General features: G+C 35.1%; 1 protein-coding gene across 6 annotated transcripts in view; it reads left to right on the forward strand.

The window, feature by feature from the left end:
- LOC106661567 (MOG interacting and ectopic P-granules protein 1) overlaps positions 1–20,261 on the forward strand; it is a 54,696-nt gene that overhangs the window by 22,336 nt on the left and 12,099 nt on the right. For 4 of the 6 annotated variants that reach the window (XM_024226459.1, XM_024226457.1, XM_014385078.2 and 1 more), the window contains exons 3-5: positions 6,281–6,371; positions 14,896–17,294; positions 17,359–17,617. In XM_024226459.1, coding sequence (XP_024082227.1) covers positions 6,281–6,371; positions 14,896–17,294; positions 17,359–17,617 — 2,749 coding nt within the window. Of the gene's footprint in view, positions 1–5,118; positions 5,928–6,280; positions 6,372–11,490; positions 11,591–14,895; positions 17,295–17,358; positions 17,618–20,261 lie in introns of those variants that run through there. The other 2 variants (XM_024226461.1, XM_024226460.1) reach the window with 2 other exon arrangements.

The raw sequence follows: 20,261 nt of genomic DNA on the forward strand, positions 1-20,261 counted from the left end.
TCGCGTGAGAAGTTCTTTATGAAGGGGTGTCAGAACCTCCACAATTTTGGCCATTGTTTTCTTTGGGCATGTTTATTTTTCACGAGTTTCATTTGTGGTCGGTCATTGTCCTGTTCAGTCTGTGGGGTGCTGCGGATTGCTTAATTACTTAAACCCGTTCTAGAACGAGGAACGCTTACAGGGAAAACGCTCTTCATTTAAACTTTTTGTAAATATTGCTCTTTCTTCTATCAAATGAAGTTTTAATCTTGTAGGAATAAGGTTGTTGATGCAGCAAGCCCCAGTAATTTTTACCTCCTCCCTAACGAAAATGAAACCTACCTGTTCCAAGGGCGAAAACTATTCCATTATCGTTTTTTAATGCAGTTTAATTATTTTTTATATAGCTTCATTTAAACGTCTAGTAATATTGGCAATTTCTTTCTAAGGAAGCAGTTAGGGAAACTTTCCCTTTAGGCCCGCAGAATCATTTGGTTATGCCTTAATAATCAGGCTTTCCCCCAAGGACTTTAAGTATTAATACAGAATACAATTTTCATTCATTTACTTGCCAAAATATGGCTTATTTAACATGAGTTTATAAAGAAAGAAACATAAATATCTGTCAATAGTATGCAAGTTTCAATAAATGATCTACACGTATATAGTACGATGTAGAATAGAAAACAATTAACATAAGTGGTCTAAAATAGATTTTGTTTGTGGACTGTATTTATTATTATTATTTGCGATTAAATACAATTAATTGTTGATAGTTTGTTTTCGTAACCCTTACTTTGTTATGTCGCAAGTGGAAGGAATGCAATGCTTGAGTTTATTATTACTCAACACTTGGTAGATTGTAACCATGAGCGCTGTATGAATTAATAGCGACAAACAGTACTGCATTTAATTAAATAACTTTTAACGGAACAATTGTAGGATTTTAATTGATTTAAAAATGAAACGTGGCAAAATGCGACGGGAGAAGCCAATTGATAGAAATATTAATTTGTATTAAGTTGTTATTTGACCCGATTTCCTAATAAACGACAACTGGGTGGGTTTAATGAAAATAAATCTGCCTCTTTTAACACGAGTAAAGTACAACGTAAACCTCCACACAAGTCACATTTTGATTTTCGTTTTTTATTATTATTTTCTTTTGGGTGCGCCACTTATTACAATTATATAGAAATCATCTTGAAATGTGCCTGATCTGAATAATAATTAATGACTAGATAGATAGGATAATTAGAAACAATGATGGATGCCATGGGTTTTCTCATTCTAACGGTTTAAAAAAAAACAACGCAGTTTTATACAGTTATAAGCTGGGTTTTTACTATACAAGGCGGACTTCTCTTGTATGGAATATTTCTTTATTAAAATTATTCTCTCGACAATAGTAATTTAACAATTTTGACAGAACGATTTGTCTTTTTGTTTAGTTTCTTGGTTCTCATGGAATTTTTGATCTTTGGGAACTTTGCACTTTATGGACTTAAATTTTGTACTATTTAAATTCTCATCGCCTATTCGCTCCATCATTCTCTCTTTCTCATATATACGTAGTACTCACAACTCTCTCTCTCTCTCTCTCTCACTTTCGTCTCTTTGTTTTTCTTTCTATTTATCTTTCTCTCACTCTTTGTCGGTTTCTTACTTTCTTTATCAGTCTGAATCATTCTTTCTCTCATTCTTACTCTCTCCCACTCCTTCTGGCTTTATTTTTTATATATTTTTTCCAATTATCTTTCTCCCCCCCACACACACACACCTGGCTTTATTTTTTATTTATTTTTATTTATCTTTTTCTCTCTCTCTTCCTTTGCCACACTCCTTTCCCTCTCACTCTATCTCTCTCCCCCTCTCCCCTCCCGGCCTTTCACGCTCTTTCCTTCTCTCTAACTTTCTCCTTCTTCGCCCAATAGGACTATTGTGGAAAAGACAATGTTCCACAAAATCAGGATGGACACCATTAAAAAAAATCACTCTTTGAGGCTATTGTTTTATTTTTTCTTTCTCTCTCCCTCTCCCCCTCCCTCCTTCTCTGTCTTTCTCTATCTCCCTCCCTCCTTCTCTGTCTTCTCTCTCTCCCTCCCTCCTTCTCTCCCCCCTCTCTCTCACACACACCCACACACACAATGTTCTCTTGAAACGTAGTTTTATAGCAAATTCACACAACACCAATAGGACTTTATGCCCAGAAAATGACCCGAATAAAGGTCGGCAAAAAAAAGTGTTTTTCTAAACTCCCCATTCATGACCGCTTCTCGCGAATCTAGCATATTATTAAACTACCGATCGCCAAAAAACACACATTGCTTATATTACATTGTCTATATTATTATTTATTTCGGTATCTTACTTCTACACAAAGAGACCGGATGTGAAAAAAAGGCTTGCGAAGAAGTATTGATCAACGATCATAATACAATTACCTTTCTAATGGTGGTATATTACAATTAATGTATATTAAATAAGGCAATACACTTTGGTAATTAAATGTATTAATTCTCTTATCTTTTGTTTATTTTCTTCTTCTTGACAGTTTAAATGGCACAAGGTATTAGTTTTCACACTTGTCGCACGTTAGGCTTCATTTCAATTCACAAGATTAATTAATTTTTTCGTCATTGATAATGTATGGTAATTTTCGTCATTGATATTTGTGAGGCACGAATGTAATGGTGTAATGGTGTTTTGTAAACGTAAACAGTCTGATGGTACTTTATATCAATTACATTTTCACATATTTTTTTATCTCTGAGGTTCTATTATTATTATTTTTCCGCTATCAGTTAATTGCAATGCTGAGGTTTCGTAAAGCCTGGTGACGGATGAATCTATCGCCTCTCGTCTGTAGACCTAGGTCGACCCTGTCTTGGACTACTAGTGTGACTAGCCCTGGTTCTCTTGAAACGCCGAAGAGCCCTTCCTGTTGTAGAGTGATTTAAATTCAGTCTCCTGGCGACTTTTTACAGGCTGTATCCTTCCTCTAATAATATTATGACTCTTACACTGTCATACTCTCCCAAATGCCTGACTGGACCCATTGAAAAAGGTTTAAGAATACAAATAATATTAAATGAAATCAACGAATGAAAAAGATTAACTGAAAGCGTTCTTTAGGCGTAGCAGAATGGAAGGGCATAATATTACTTTTTGTGCAAATGGGATTAATCAATACAAAAGTATATACAGGTAGTAAACAAAGCATTATTTACTGTTTATTTTGACTAATGACTCATAATTACCTGAAACTAATGTAGAAAGATAATATATTTAATTTTAAACTAAATAAATATAGTGTGCGTTAAATTTGTCCATCGGTGTTTTTGTTAAATGCTTAAATCGTTAGTAATAGTTTCAAAATCTTGATGAATGGGAAATCTTTCGAGGAATGAACTGTTTTTTCTATTTAATTTTGTTTTTGTTTCCAAATTTGCCATATCCCTGATTTTTGTCATATATAGTTAATTTTAAGTGCTTAAATTTGACTCTTCTTCCAGCAAGTCTCAATTGGGGTGAATACTGTTCTACCCTGAATATGAACTATAAAGTCGTGAAGACGGAGGAGCTTTCTTCCAACTTTCTCATCGTCCAAAATATTTTTTTTACGGCGGCGAAACTTGACCTGAAAAAAAAAAAAAATTAAAATGCATTGCATTCTACGTGTAAATGTTATATAAGAACGCGACATCAGATATCAAGGAAGCATTTTTTTCTCAACTTTGGAAATGCTTTTTTATTTGGTTTTCCATTTCTTATCATTGGATTTTCTAGCTGTATTTTCTTATTTTAAATACATTTCTATTCCAAAAGTGTAATTAATTTGTATTTATATTGCTAGGGCAAAAAGCTAAATTTCATTGTATTCCAAATATTGCAATATTTCATTGTATTACAAATATTACAAAGAACGCGCGCCATAAAAAACCAAGAAAGTTTTATCTGAAAATATTTATTAAAAAAAAGGAGGTATTTTTATATATTTTGTTTTCACATTCGTTAATAAATGTAGACTTAATATTTATTCGTTTATAATACACCAATTATACATTCATGATGATTTAGGTGCTTGAATATTTTATTATTCCATTTATTTAAAAATTACTACATCAGTTATTTAGCTTAATGTTTATTCTTAACAACAATAAACATTTTTTGCATTGTTTTCTGAATATTTTTTTAAATTTAGAAAAATACCTGATACATTTTCTCATAAGTGGATTTTATGGTTTTATTTATTTTGATTACGGATTGATTTTTAGTTAGGCGGAATTCATTTATTAACAACTCCATATTGACAAATTGAAATAAAATTCTTTCAGTGCCTATCAACAAATTCACTTTAATTAGAAAATTACAAATGGCACAGAGACGATTTAAGCAGGTGATGCATTATGTTTATTATGGTGCATCGAAAAATGCACCACCCTTTGTATACGGTACATATTGCAGTCGTAAATTTAAGATAAAGAGCTTTTTCCAAAAACTTTCTCATCGCCATCCAGTCACACAGCGTTAAAACTTCATGGTAGACCAAAATTCTAAATTTCATTGTATTCTACCTCCGATTATTATATAGGGATAAGAACGCGTCACCAAATATCAAGGAAGTAACAAATAATTTTTTTATGTCTAGGGGGGGGATCTATCTATCATAATATTTTGTATTCATATTCGTTAATGAGTTGAATATATATATTTTTATTTATATTGATTCATTTTCTTTAGGAATTTTGGTGTTTGGATATTTTTATAAAGTTTTTTTTTTTAACAAAATAAAAATACATAATTGAAAATGTACGATTTGTTTATGAAAATTATAATTGAAAAAAAATGGAAGTGAAAAAGTGTTGTTTGGAATGGAATGATTAGTTCTTGTGATGCTGTAGTGCTAAATGGATGGGATGTTGTACAAAAGGTATGGAGTTAATTTTTTTTTGTTTGGAGTAATTACAGTTGTAAATTAACCGCCGAAATTGATCGAGCTGTGGTTTGTCGGCGGTTTTTGGGGGCGGCGGTGCCGGGAATTTGTTTAAACCAAAAATTATTGTTGCATTACGTCAGAATTGCTAGTCATGTGAACCGGGCGGCCATTTTGCCGTGGAGTGCAGCCGACTGCCGAGTCTCCACAACTTTTGCCTTTGCCGTCCGACCACCCGACGTTCTTCGCCGAACCAGATTCACGCGACAGCCGCCCGGCCAGCGTCAGACGCCTTTCCGGCCGGATTTCCAACGGCGGCTCTCGGAGGATTAGCCGCCCCCGCAATTACCCTCGGTGGTGTATTTTCAGGCAGACGCGATCCCCGGTCGTGGGCCGTACCCGTACCGTGCGGCGCGTTCCGTTTGGCGGGAGCCGTTTATCTGCCGGGATCGTTCTCGTCTGAGTATTTTCGCCCTTGTCAGCCGGCCACGTGCCGCCCGATTCGCCGTCCCGCCTCCGGCCGTCGCTTTCCCCGCCGTTTTGCCTTTTTCCCCGTCATCTGATCCTGGATCCGTCCGTTTTTCTGCCCGCTCCCCCGCCCATCCCTGTATAAGCGCGTGTGTGTGTGTATGTGTGTGTGTAAAACAGGGGCGCGCTCTTACGGGCCGGTCGCAACTACGAAATGGCACTGCGCGTACTGTCGTCTCCTCAAACTATAGTGTTTTAAGTATGTTAAATCGGTAAAAATTGTGATACCGGCGCAGTATTAATTTCGATTTTTTAAGTTTTATTTATTCGTACTCGGGCGGGGTTTATCGACGTTTCCGTTTCGAGAGTCGGCCCAGTGCTCCTTTTCGATGTTTGTGTTAGACACATAGCCTAACTAGCATATAGGTTATCAATATTCGATTTATTAAATTTTATTTTAGTAATGAAAATTGAGTTCGCACCGGCTTTTTATTGGATACGCGACGTCGAATCACCGATGACTTGGAGGGAGCAGCGTCTTTAGGTGAGTTTTCACGATAGGGAGGAAATCCCCGATACTCGGTATGAGAGTAAAATTATTTGGCTTTTCTCGTAGGCCTATTAAGAAGTGGGACAGCCATTTTGAATTTTTCTTTTAATCGCTTTCGTCGGAATCCGGGATCGGGCCGGAAAAGCGTTTACCTCCGGGGGTGGACTTTTCCCGGCCCCGCCGTAACAGCGAAGGGGAGGCCGCCGGGATTTCCTCCGGGATGTCCCGCGAGTCGGCCGCCCCCCGAGCCGCCGGCCTTCCCTCCGCCCGGGGCGGCGCGGCACATTCACATTCCGTATAAACAAACCGGAGACGACTTTCAACAAAACGTCTTTTTTCTGTTTCAGGAGGCTCAGTCGAAAATGATGGAGTCGTGCAACGATTGCCCTGAAAGGGATGCTCCCATGAAACAGCACAGTCAAGAACCACCCAAAGACGGTAAACAATTTTCACTAGTAATCAGTGTTTTCTCATCCGCTCAAATCTCACCGCCTAAATTTATACTATTTGCCCTTTCGTCAGCTCACCAACTGTCACCAGGGTCTTACAGGGTATTACAATCTGTTCCAACAGAGACTTGCCTGTGAAACTTTTCATTTACAGACCCTGGTTGTAAAGTGAAAAACAATACACAATTTGTGCTAAATAACAGTCTCACTGAATTTTATTTTTACCATTTTCAATCCTTCGATCATTAATTGTTAGTAATTTTCCATATTTTTCTAGTTTTCCAATCCTCTATTGTTATTATGTCATATATGACTGAGAAAATAGTGTCATTCTTTCTACTCACCACCGTATATGCATACACATAAAACCCCTCTAAGGGCAGGCTCTTTTTGACTTGATAGAATTTACTTAATCATCCCCGATCCTTGTCTATCATATTGATTATTTATTACAACTTTGTGTAAAATTCTTAATATTGGGCACTTGCCAAAAAGTGAAAAAATAGTAGTTGATTGGTGATTTTAACCTTATGATGATTCATAATCTACAAACATTAACAAAAAAATGCTCGATTTGGTATTGCCGCAAATTATTTCTATCAATATCAATCCTTAAACATCATCTAGTAATGTCCACATTTTTTAAATTTTCCAGTTCTTTATTGTTATTATTTGTTGTTTCACTAGGCAAATAGCTTTGTTACCTTCCAGGCACTGCCATATATGGATACATATAAGAACTTCATTTGGGGTTGGGGGGTTGGACTCTTCTTCAAAATTTGATCGTCTCTGATAATCCTAGTCATGATGTTGATTACAATCACTTCCAACATTAACTATTCTCCATTTACATTCTTTGGCGAAACAATTTGCCCTCACCGCAGTTTATTTTAACCAATATTAATCCTTCAATAGTTAATTGATTAATAATTTTCCAAATTTTTCAAGTTTTCTAGGCATATATTGTTATTACAGCATTACTTAGAAAATAGGTATATTACCTTCCGAATGGTTCGGCTCCACCAAAATATATGGGTACAGCAGGCCCTCATTTTCTCTCGTCCGCGGTTGCCCCTCTAGTTGAGCTAACAGGAGACAGGGAACAGGAGAGTGGGAATGTGAATCACAAAAAACAACCCAGCGATTAGGATTCTTATTGGGGAAAAAATGTGTACGTATGTTCATATATAACATTGACAATAGGCATACACGATACAGAAAGCGTGATGGTTATGCAGCTGGAAGGAAATGCTCTGAAGCCTGAAATCCGACATGTTTTCTAATATCCGCGCTTTTTGTTATTCTAGAAGATGATTGGTACATATCCCCCATGGGTAATTAGAGTCTACTTTACACATAAAAACTTCATGGACAGTTTCATCTTTGACTTGATCATTACTATTGATCCTAGTCCATCATAGTGATCATGATAGTCTATTTCAACCTTAATAATTCCCAATATTTATAATATTGGTTCTAAAGTGAAAAACATAACTTAATTTTTTGTGCATTCAACCGTCTATGATTTACAGCCATGTTTAACACACCGCAAATTCTGAAGAAGAAACTCATTTTAGTCTTGCTGCTGTTTATTTCTACCTATAATGATCCTTAAATCAATCAATTATTAATTTTCACACTTTTTGAGTTTTCCAGTCCTCTATTTCCTCTATTGTTAGAGGTTGTTCAGTTATCGACCAACTTTGATTATAATCTGGTTTGGGATGTTATTGGGTATGTGGTCCTTCAATGAATCATACAATGATCATACAGAGTATGATTCATTGAAGGACCACATACCCAATAACATCCCAAACTCTATTGTTATGACATGTTTCGCTGAGAAAATAGCTTCATTTCCTTCCACTCGCCCCATGCTATATGGATACACATAAAATCTGAATCTTCTTTGACTGTATCATTCCTGATGATTCTAGTCAATTACAAGCTTTAATTATTCCTCATTTTAAAAAAAACTGATTCTAAGGTGAAAAACATTACTTGATTTCCGATCAGTTCACAGCCATGTACTACAACCCAAAAACTTTACAAGATTTGATTTCACTGCAGTTATTTCACGAATAATGCATAATTAATTACAAATAGACTATATTTTCATATTTTCCTGTCTTCTATTGCTATTATACTGCTTTATATCATGTATGACTTTCCTATAATTATACCTTCTATTCAGTACCATATATGGATACACATAAAAAAATGGGCAGGCTCATTTTTTACTTGATAAAACTTACTTGAACATCGCTGTGATATAAGTCCATCATCATAAATTGTTCTCTTCATTTATTTTACTATTTGTACTTTACTAGTTGTAAAGTGAAAAACAGTACTTGGTTTGTGTTTTAACCTTCTTCTGATCAGTTCACTGATATATTCCATAATCCATGAATTTTGAGAAAAAATTCTTGTTTTTCAAGTTTTTCATTTTTCTATTGTTATTATGTCATGTATCTTTGAGAGTATAGCATCAATCTTACTCACAACTACAAATGGACAATTTTAATGTAGTATATAACAAGTTAATCTTTTTAATACTAAAAAGTTCTATAAAATAAAAACGCATCTTTTTAATAATTAAGGAATTGTAGAAGTCTGTGTAAAAAACGTGAAAAAGTGATAAAATAAAAATTTAAGCTTAATCTTCAAATTCAATTGAAATAATATACATTTTTAAATTCACTCTCTCTCTCTCTCTCTCTCTCTCTCTCTCTCTCTCTCTCTCTCCTCTCATTTTTTTTCCATCAGAAAAAAACCTTCCTACATTCATACATACTTTTTAATTTTTAATCATTTGTTCATTTTATTGAATATGGATCAAAAAATGTAATTATGTGTATTGACAAATATGTAAAATAAAATAAGGTTGTTTTTTGCTTAAAATAAGTTTCAAAAATTCAAGGCACAGAAAAAAAATGTGTGAATACTTATAAACCCAGTCCCTATTAATAACAATTGATTCCAACCTAATCTATGACTCCAAGTCATGCCAGTGCAATAAATGAGCTTTGTTTCAAATAATTCCTGACATCCTTGATATTCACTGTAAACTTGATGGACTGACTGACTTTTTTGCTAGATATAAATAATCAATTAATAATACGCAAATTACCTGTTTGTATTACATAACGCTTTCACATATTGTTTACACTTTTGTAATGTAAGGTCATTATGTAAAAATTTCGAACGCCATTTACTACCTTTTCTAGTCCAATCTATTATCTTGAATTACTTATCTAAATAATATCTTATAAAATAATCTTAGAACTGCGCATCACTTCCAGTCACAATTATCTGGATTCACTATAACAACAAAAAAACGACTAATTTACCAGAGCTAAACAAAGCATTAAATAAATAATAATTGCATTCTTGAATCATTTTGACTTTAAGAGAGAAGGAAAAATCAGCAAATTCTGTCTTATAAATTTAAGTATCATTATTTAAAAATTTACTATTCCAAATGATGTCACTGGATTTTTAAAAAAATTCCTAGCAACTATTCTTGTATTAAAAAAACATGTTTAAATGTGTGGTGATTAGTGACCGTTGGTCGATAATTATTCGGAAATCGTGAAACAACCGAACCAGACAGCATCTCACGATTTCCGAATAATTAATGTTTAAAATTATTTATTTTATTTTTTTTATTTTTGTGTACCTGAAAATGAAACATATGGTACATACATCATATTCGTATACGGTACCTCTCCTATGGTTGAAACATTGCTATTTAAGCATGTTGATTTCTTCCTTTGAGTCTTACTTTTCTATGACTTTGCACTTAGTACAAATTTTAATCTAACACTACATTAAAAAACAATCCTACTCAACCTTAAACGGAATCAGGTTAACTGGAGGACATTATGTTCAAATAGTCTGTGTTTGTTATGGATCAAAGAAAATGCTTTGACATACACAAAAGTCAATCTCCGATAACCGTAACGTTAAATTCAATCAACATTTGAATCTGAAATTTGCATAATTAACTATTGATGAATGATTATTAATTTTTAAAATTAATACTTTGATTTATATATTATATAGGTTATAGATTTATATAGGTTTATAAGCCTTAGGCCTCTTAGTTATTCAGTTAGTTTAACGGATGAGTTTTCAGGAGTGTAGCCATGATGTAAATGATTAGGAACTGCCCAAACCCCTTAACACAAGCAGGGGGTAAGCAGGCATAAGTGTCGCACACGTTCTCTCATTCCCACCAGTCGCCTAGTTGGCTGAGCTACTCAAAGAAAACTTTGCCGTTACAATTTTTAATGTGGAACAGTGAAGAAATTCGTATTATTCCCATGATAGGATGTGAAATGTGAGGATTATAGCAACAAAACTAAAAGGAGTGGAGGGAAGGGGCACGGCAGTAGTGAGATTAATTTTGCAATAATGAATAAACCGACATTTTTCTCTAACCAGGTTCTTGGGTTCTAACCCATTGGGAAGAGAAGTTGATTCCACATGTTGCTTAGTGTGAAACCAGCCAAGAAAAGTCTTCACATGGCAGTCAACTAGGCAACTTAGTTGAATTAACTAAACTGCCTTGTTGAAACAGGGCGTAGAGATTCAAAATTGTGATTCAAAATTCATTGTTGACAACCTCAGAGATTCAAAATTGTCTCACTAGTATGTGACCAAATAAATAATCTATCTTCAAGGTGACTGCATTGACCCATATTAATTTCACCGTTTATAACAACGAACTTTAAAATTGATGTGATATTAAAAAAAAAAAGTTCAGCGTGTGATGGTAAATTCACTGGATCTTTTTTTTTTTAAATAAAAATGTCATTGCTTACTCATCATGAGAATTTTTTATTATGCATTAGTTTTATAGTTTACAGCTTTATTTGTGATAGGGTTTTCCTTTCTTTTTACACCAGATTATCTACCTATTGTATCTATCTTGATTGAAAATACATTTAGAAGCAAAAATTCTGAACTTATTCCCCCACTTATTTTTTTTTTTAATAACCTTCAATAGTTTAGTGATTATAGTTCAAAGTTCTCCAATTTCTTGCCATTTTATTTACTAATGTGTTCACTTTTATCAGTATTATAAAATTTTCAAAACAATTGAGTAAAATGGCTATGTCTGAATGTTCAGTCCTACTAGAAAGGTTAAATGCTCTCTTGTGTTTATTTTTATTTTTTTTCTACGTGGATGTAAATTTAGTTCAGGTATTTTTTTACTGTATTTTAATCTACTGTGGAAAAAAGACACACCTTTATACACCTCGCCTTTTTGTTGAGAAAATATTTGGGTAGAAATAAGTTTTAAAGGATTTTTTGTGCACATTGGGGTTTTATTGTGGAAAAATGATAACAAATTGATTACCCAATGTGTCATCCATCTCTTGCCACTACTTTTAATCCTGGCGGTATGCGAATACTGCTTTTCTATGAAAGAAACCTGGCCTTTAGAGGCTATGAAAGAACCACCATTTTTTTGCATTCCTCATAAAGACAGAAGTGTTGCTCGGATATGTCACATAGTTGGAAGGAGCAATGTCAAAAGAATACGGCGAGTAGTGTAAGATATCTCATTTGAGTGATTCCAAGTAGATTTTGACTAGTGTGACGACATGTGGTCAAGCAGCAAAATAACTTTGTCTTGTCTCTGCTCATACTGTGGTTGTTTCTCCTTCAGTGCTCGGCTCAAACACGTCAATTATGGTCGGTAGTGATTTATGATTTTGTTCGGTTTTTGCAGCTCATAATTCACTGCACTCAGTCGGTCCAACCGCATGAGCTTGAATCCATGAATATTTGGCTTCGCCATTTACGTTGCTGCATAGCATGACTTACTCCATGATTTCTCTCGCTTCGGATTGTGTTAATGAATCTACTTTTGTCACCAGTCACGATTTGAAGGAGGCAAAAACTTCTGTTTCTGTCTTTTGAGCAGCTGTTTGGAAGTGCAAAATTATTTTCAATGTCTCTTTGCTTTAATTTGTATGGCGCTCAATTTGCTTACTTGTGGACTATTCCCATGGCTTTGAGGCATAATGAAATTGCTTGTTGAGTCACTTCCAGATTCTGAAAGTTATAACGTATGACGTGAGTCTTCGTACAATATGCCTCCAATTCTGCATTATCAAACGTTTCTGGCCTTCCTTCATTTTCCTTACTCTCCTTGTCAGAATCACCACTTTTGAACATCTAACACTTTGAGATGAACTTGAAGTTAAAAGAGCAATGGTCGTTATAAGCCTCGTACAGCAATCGATGACCTTGAGCTGCTTTTTTCTTCAAATGAAAACAGAAAAGTAAATTTCTCTAATGATCCCAAGTATAGTCCTAATAAAAATAATCCATTATAGTCAATGAAGTTGTTGGTCATCTGCAAAAACGTTAAACTGATCAACACTTAATCATTCGTTATCAGTCTATACCTACGGGTTTAGATTCCACTTTAATGCGTTTCAGCTAAACAAAGCTAAAGCTGTGATAGTAGACAGTCCAAGTAGAGTGTGATCAAGTGTCATTCAGTTTTATATTGCATGATCCAACTTATTATCCTCATGCAATATTTTATTCATATGGATAAAAATCTCCAAGAGAGCAGCATTTCACCTGACTGTAAAAATTAACACCCTCCCAAGTTAGCAGGTAATTAGTAAAAACGTTTTATGTGTTGTTCAGCCGATAAAACTTTTTTGATTAGTAAGTTAGAGTTGCAGAAAATTCTCGTCGTCTTTTATTCACGTCTTACATATATATTTTTTATACTTGTGTTATTTTTCCGTTTTAAATATGTCATATAGATGTAAGTATAATAGAGTACTATTTGTGTGCCCTTCACCTTCTAAGATAATAACAGTTATATGCTACTTGATTCTAAATTAAATTCTAAAGTCAATCCATACATTCTCAAGGTTAGAAAATTCAATTAAATGTAACTATTGTCTCTTTTAATTGTTACAGAAGTTATTTATACATCCTGGTTGGGTTTATTAAAACAGTGGCATAGTTTTGCTATTAGGATGCTTCTGAATTCTCAGTGTTCAGAGTGCCACTTAATGATAGTGTCTGTACCTTTTGGTGAAGTGTTAATGGTTACCTTAAATTAATTACTATTTACCAATCTGGTACCACAGTTCTAGTTGTAGTTTCACAATTGAAGATAATACATAAGGCAGTTGAATCCCCCATTGTAAGGGTTCATTTCTTTTCTTGTGTATTTTGTTTTCCTGTCCCTAGTAACCCTACGAGACAATTTACTGATTGCAGTTGGTAGTATTTACAGTATATTTACAATACAATTAATTAAGGCTTTTAGTTGAGATAAAAAAGTCAATGGCACGAGCGGGATTCGAACCCACGATCTTTTTATCTCAACTAAAAACCTTAATTAATTGTAACATATTAATTGGTCAAGCAGACCATGAAATTAGTGAATTTATTTTTACAATATTGATAGACTTTTTTTAACATAGATTTTTTTCTGTTTATTCTAGTCTGTAAATAGATTGAAGTCCATTTTATTTATAAAGTTTTCAAATAGTTTCACTGTTGTTGGTTTCGTGATATCACTCATTGGCCAGCTGGTGCTCACTTGAAGAGTGATGTCAGAATCAGAATACTCATAATGTTGTCGAAATGAGGATAATTATATATTAGGTGGTTCCAGTTCTGTATGGTTGTGCCACTGGGTCAAGACAGGCTTTCAGCTAAGCGGAAATGAAGGAGGTATTGTAAGTGTTTCCCATGCCCGCTGAGCACTTGTGTCACTTTAACTGTTATTTTGAAGTCGGAGTCGAGCCTTGATTGGATATTAAAGAAAAATGCCTTCATGTATCTACTGTTTTCCGTTTCATACCAGAGGGATTCCCATGGTTGAAAGGCCCTTAATTTACACATACTGCGCAGGAATGTGTCCTCGGGATTGTAGCAAAGGTTATTTCCAGGTGTCCGTCTTTTGCCATCTTCATTACCAGGAACACCTGTACAAGCCCTTACCCGCGCGAATACTGTCCAGCATGTTTTCAAGATAGTTGACCTCCTCTCTTATTTTGTAAGCCAATGGGGTGATATTTTTATTGTTGTGGATCAATAGTAGAACCACTTGGCTGTTGGTGTTGACTGCTCTCTTTCCGTTGGGAACCACAGTCTGCGTCCGCATGCACATAGCGCGCGCATGTGTGTGTGCGTTCATGGGTGTGTGTGTTCAAATTCATTTGTTCTTTATTTTATTTCTGTTTTACTCCAGCACCAAAAGATTTATTTAAGACTTTTACTTTTACTCTTGGCCATGTTTGGTCTTAGTTCCATCCATTAGTTTTTAATTGTATTTTTTTTTAAACTACAATTTCATATCATGCCTCTATTGGATTCACTTGTTTACTGATAACCAGTTGGGGTTGTGCATCGTATTTACATGTTAGACAAGGTGAAGTTGGTTGGTTTTTAAACATATTATGGTCTTAGTTACTTTATATCTTTGGGTTATTTTTATGCATTTTAATTTTTGTTTTGTTTTTCAGAGGTGAAATTGAATGGTGAGATTAATGGCTCTTATGAGGAAGAGGAGGACGACTTAGTTGACGATAGATCTCAAGAAGATAGCCATACAAATGGTGAAATTACATCCACCACTGATCAAGTGCCTTCACAAGAGAATGGTATAGAAAAAATGGAAATGGATGTCGATGTCAACACCGAAGCTGAGACCGAGCTCGAAGAAATTGAAAATCATACAGATCTTGAGCATGAGGCCGGCCATGAACCCTGTTATGACGAAGAGGAAGTTTCTGAGCTGATGGAGGCTGACGACGACGACGACGATGATGATGAAATCCTCGAACTGCCTGCTGGTGATGGTAGCGAAAAGGAAGTTAGTGATAAAGAGGATTATACGGGTGTGGATGATAGTGAAGTGAAAGACTCTGATGATCATATGGACCAAGACAGTGAAAACAGTGTTAGTGAAATTAATAGGACTGAAAGTGACAGCCTAACTGTCACTCCGAGCAACGGTCGCTCGGAAGAACAGACTGATAAATTAAAATACGAGTTGAGAAATGACAGAGATAGGGAAGCTAAAAAAATTCAACTTAGTAAAGAATTAGAGGACCTTACTAAAATTGGATCCAGAGGATCTCTAGAAATAACACTTGTCAAAAAGGAAGCACCAAAAGATAAATTGAAAAAAGAAGAGGCCAAGAAAAGAGAAATAGATGTTGTTACAATAGCAGATGATTCAAAAGATTCCGTGACGAAGACACCGGAGAAAGTTTCTGAAGATGATGACTGCATTGAAATTTCTCCTGAAAAATCTGCGCCATTAAAAAAGAAGAAAACACAGCAACCTATAAATGTAACACCTCGACGTAGCTCTCGTAACATAAACAAAAATAAATCGTACTCTGACAAAGATGTCTATATAGAAGAAATAGACAAAAAATCTGATGATGACATACAGGAAATTATACCTACTGATCCGTTGGCAGATGACAAACGGAAAATAAAGAAAACCACCATTGTTGTTAATGATACCAAAAAATTGGTTGAAATTGCTGCAGGGAGCAAGCAAAATAGATTGGGGAAAAAAGAGCCTACATTGGTCATCATAGACACAAATTCGATATTGTCTGGTAAAGGCCCAGTTCCTGTAAGCCAGCAGTCAAATCAAATGCCAAACGCAATGTCTCAGATGTCTTTTAATCAGTCTGCATCAAGGCAAGGGTTTTCTATGGTTCCTGTCAATGTGAATGCATTCCAGAACAAACAAATGAAATCTACACCATCTCCTCAGCATCAAATTCAACAATCACAGACCAAACCTGTTATTTTACCATCTTTAACAGATGACATGTACGTTGTGGAAGCGCCTTCTTTCATAGTTCCTTATGTTTATGAAAAACCTCCGGTCACTCCGTTGAAAGATTATGTAGATGACATAGAGAAAGCTATTAAAGAGCAAGAAAAGGAAGAGAAAAGAAAGAAGAAGGATAAAACTAAAAATGACAAAGATTCTGACAAGGCCAAAGATGAAACTACATCTGATAAAGTAAAAGAAGAGACATCTGAGAAAGATGAAGAGGGGAAGAAATCAGATAAAGAAAAATCAGATGAAAAAATGGATGTTGACAAAGAAGTTAATGAAGAAACTGAAAAGGATAGTGAAAAAGGAATGGATATTGATTCAGAGGAAAAGGTTGATAAAAAGGACTTAAAATCTAAAGCTGATGACAGGAAATGTCAAAAAGAAAAAACTGATGATGATATTGAAAGTGATACTAAGAGTATAAAAGATGATAAAAGGAGCGAGAAAAGTGATACCGAGACTGACGATGAAGGGAAAGACAGTGATTCTTCCAGTAAGAAAGATAGCGATAGCGTTGAAATAGTATCTGACCGAGGCAAAAGAAGTGAAAATTACTTTGAAAATCCTCTTGGAAAATTCTTTATGCAAATTGGTGTGAATTTAGTACAGGAACACGTTCAAACCGACCTGTTGAGAAATCAAAAAAGAAAACAAGACAGAGAAGGGAAGAACTGTCCCGCTGAAGTACAAATGGCCATAGATTCTCTTCTAAGAACCTTAGAATTTAGCAAGGAGAATAACAAGCCTTACAAACTCGAAATGCAAAAGTGTAAACTTTGTAATTTCAAAACTGAATCGGCATTGGTCATGGCACACCATTTAGAGACGCCTCATATGAGAAATTACGTTTATAGGTGTAATTTCTGTAACTTGGAAGTCCGGAGTCCTCATGATATCCTCTTTCACATGGAGGCTGAGCATAATGTCAGAGGCAGACTGGAAAGAGCGCCGGCTTATCATCAGTGTCCCAACTGTCCGTTTGAAGACAACCAGAAAGGAAAGTTAAGCCGACATCTCCTATCATGTGCAAAGAAATACAAACCAGAGAGGAATCAAGTAAGTACACGCAGTCTATTTTGAAAAAAAAAATAAAAAAATTACAACTTGTTTTAATTTACAGGAACCGCCTATGGACTGGGAACCGCCGGCTAAAATACCCAGAGTCAGAGGTTCTAGGATCGGTTTGGGTGGTGGCTCCCTCTATTCAGCTTCCCTAGCCCCAAGAGCGGGTGTTCCGATGGCTAGGTTACCCTCTCCATCGGGTCACTCGGTCCTGGCCTCTAGGGGTAGGGGGAGACCACCCATTTACATCAATAGAAATCTACCTGATGGTAGATCGTCTCCTCATCACAAATTCTCTCATATGCGAGCAGGAGCAGGTCAGTTTCACTTTTTCATTATAATATTTAAACAAATTATATAAATAACTAACGTTATGTTTCTTTCGCTATAAGAGTTAACAATGGTTAAAGCCTTTCTGTGCATATTGCCGATTAATTTATTGTTTACATTTATAATGAAATAAAAAGACTGATACATCCAAATGTATAACAATAATAATATGGTACTTTATTTTTTAAAAATTACAAAATTTACATTAAAAAAATTATACAAAAGCAGTAGTACACATTCACAAATAGGTTTATAAATTTGTTTTTCTTATTAATTTTTTAAATCGTAAATAATAGATGTCAGTTTTTTCTTTTATTGAATTAGACTCTCATAATTTTTAATACAATTAATTAAGGTTTTTAGTTGAGATAAAAAAGTCAATGGCACGAGCGGGATTCGAACCCACGATCTTCGGCTTGATACGCCGCTGCTCTACCACTTGAGCTATCGTGACCTCGATCCACTCGGACACCAACCTCCCATCTCAACCACACCTTTTGAATTTTCCCTCCTTTTTGCCATTTTTCTTTGTCTCAACTAAAATCCTTAATTAATTGTATGATATTAATTGGTCAAGCGGACCACGAAACTAGTGAATTTAATAATTTTTAATGTTATTTTATTAGTTGTCTTAAATATTTTTCTAAGTGGTTGGGTGTGTGCATGGAATTTTTTTTTTTTTCAAATTTCAACTTTCACCCTTATAAAGGTGATCCTTTATTAGCTGCTAGCTCTGTTAGTCCTAGGATGGGAAAAATCCTGTTGAAAGAAATAGTTAAGAAAACAGTAATTGATACCAAAAGTCAGGCAAGAATAAACTGCAATGTTATGATATGGAAGCAGACAAAATTAATTTGAGGCATTGCTTTCTACACAAGTTTGATCTTGGACATAGCGAGGCAGATAGATGCCTGTCCAAATTTATGTGGAATTTACAGTGTTAACACGTAGTAACTGAATGTGTAAGCGAACAGTGTTTCCAGACGTTTTTGTAATGGCGAGATGAATCAAAGCCTGTTGTGGAATATTTAACAAGCTTATAAGTGACAACTTATTAGTGACATTGGAGGACGAGGACAAATTATCAGTAGCAGAGCTATCAAATTTCATGTATATCTCATAAACAATAGAAAGAACAATCGGATCTCTTGTAAAATTTGGTCCATGGGTTCCCCATGAATTATCTTCAGGAACAAGGAAGACCTTGTGGCTTGTTGTGTTTCACATGTGAATATGAATAAATAGGAGGAATAAATAAATTATTTCCTATTTAGTCACTGAAGATGGATGAGAAATGGCTCAATAAAAATGTTTTATCTTTAAAACATGGAAGGATCATTTGTAAGGACTGAAACTGTTGCCGATGTCAAGAACAGTATTGCCTCATTATAAAATTCTATTGCATGTTCAGTGGGATATTCAAAGAGTAATTTATTGGGCACTGTTTCGGCTGAGAGGGTGCGTGCTGGATCAATGTTGAAGGAAAAACATTCAATCTAGTGAATAGATGCGACATCATGTTTCTCCATGACAATGTCATGCCTCACACAACTACACTCATTCAGAGTAAAATCTCTAAGTAAGGCTGGCAACAAACGTGCCCCTCTCTTGTGTTTTCCAGACTGTTCCTTCAAATTTTTACTTGATCTGCTCCCTAGGGACCACTTATAAGTCAAGGAACAAAAATAGTTTGAAAATTAGACAAAGATTTCTTCTTCGGTACGTTAACAAACTTTTTCAAAAACGGGATATTTCTGCTACCAACATTGGCAGTGTTATAGAAAAAATGTTTTTTGTTTGCAAATAGAATGAATTTATAGTTTGAAAGTTTTTTCTCCCCTGTAAATCTGAAACACCCTGTTGTATAACTTAATTGAAGATTTTTTTTAAATTCAATAAAATGTAATCAAACCCTATGTTATTAATGAGATAGGATGATACACGGAAAATTCAGAGCATTGGGTTACGAATTACCTGTGATTAGAATTTTCTGTCTGATCTATCGTACAAATTGTAGAAAAGTTGATTACTTGAATTTAATAAGTCATCATAATAAGTAGTAATCATAATAAGTCATAATAAATCATCTTTCAATAATTGATAATAATATAATTTAAAGTCTTGGACATTTAGAACACTGGGTTGTGAAGAAGCCGTTTTTATCTTTCTTTCCTTCCCCTCAATAAGGCTGTGACCTCCTTAGTGGTGATTAAGCCTCAAGTCTATACAAGTCAGCAGTGCACCCCGGCCCCTTCAGAACGAACCCCCCACTATGGCAGCCACAAGCCTGGAAAGCCACGGATCGCGCGCAACTAAGGCTTTTAATCTTAATATTGTGCACAGGGTTTTTTCGAGGAAGGGTCAGTGTGTAGTCACCATTGACACCTCCTCCAAGATTCCTGGAGATTCTGTGATCTGAGTCCTGGGAGGCTCCGCCAACATGGGGGTATGAACAGAGGAAACAAGAGTTGAGGGGATAGGAAATTAAATGGCATTTATTAGTTATTTGTCTGTTAAGAAGTTAAAAATTTTGTTTATTGATGTTGGATTATTGTTTAATGTGGATTGGAGGTCTTTGAAGAATCATTTAATCCAAAGCAATAGAAATTCTTTTTTAAAAAAAATTTTTTT

The sequence above is a fragment of the Cimex lectularius genome, unplaced genomic scaffold (genome assembly GCF_000648675.2).
Source record: "Cimex lectularius strain Harlan isolate CLEC.00 unplaced genomic scaffold, Clec_2.1 scaffold99, whole genome shotgun sequence".
NCBI lineage: Eukaryota > Metazoa > Arthropoda > Insecta > Hemiptera > Cimicidae > Cimex > Cimex lectularius.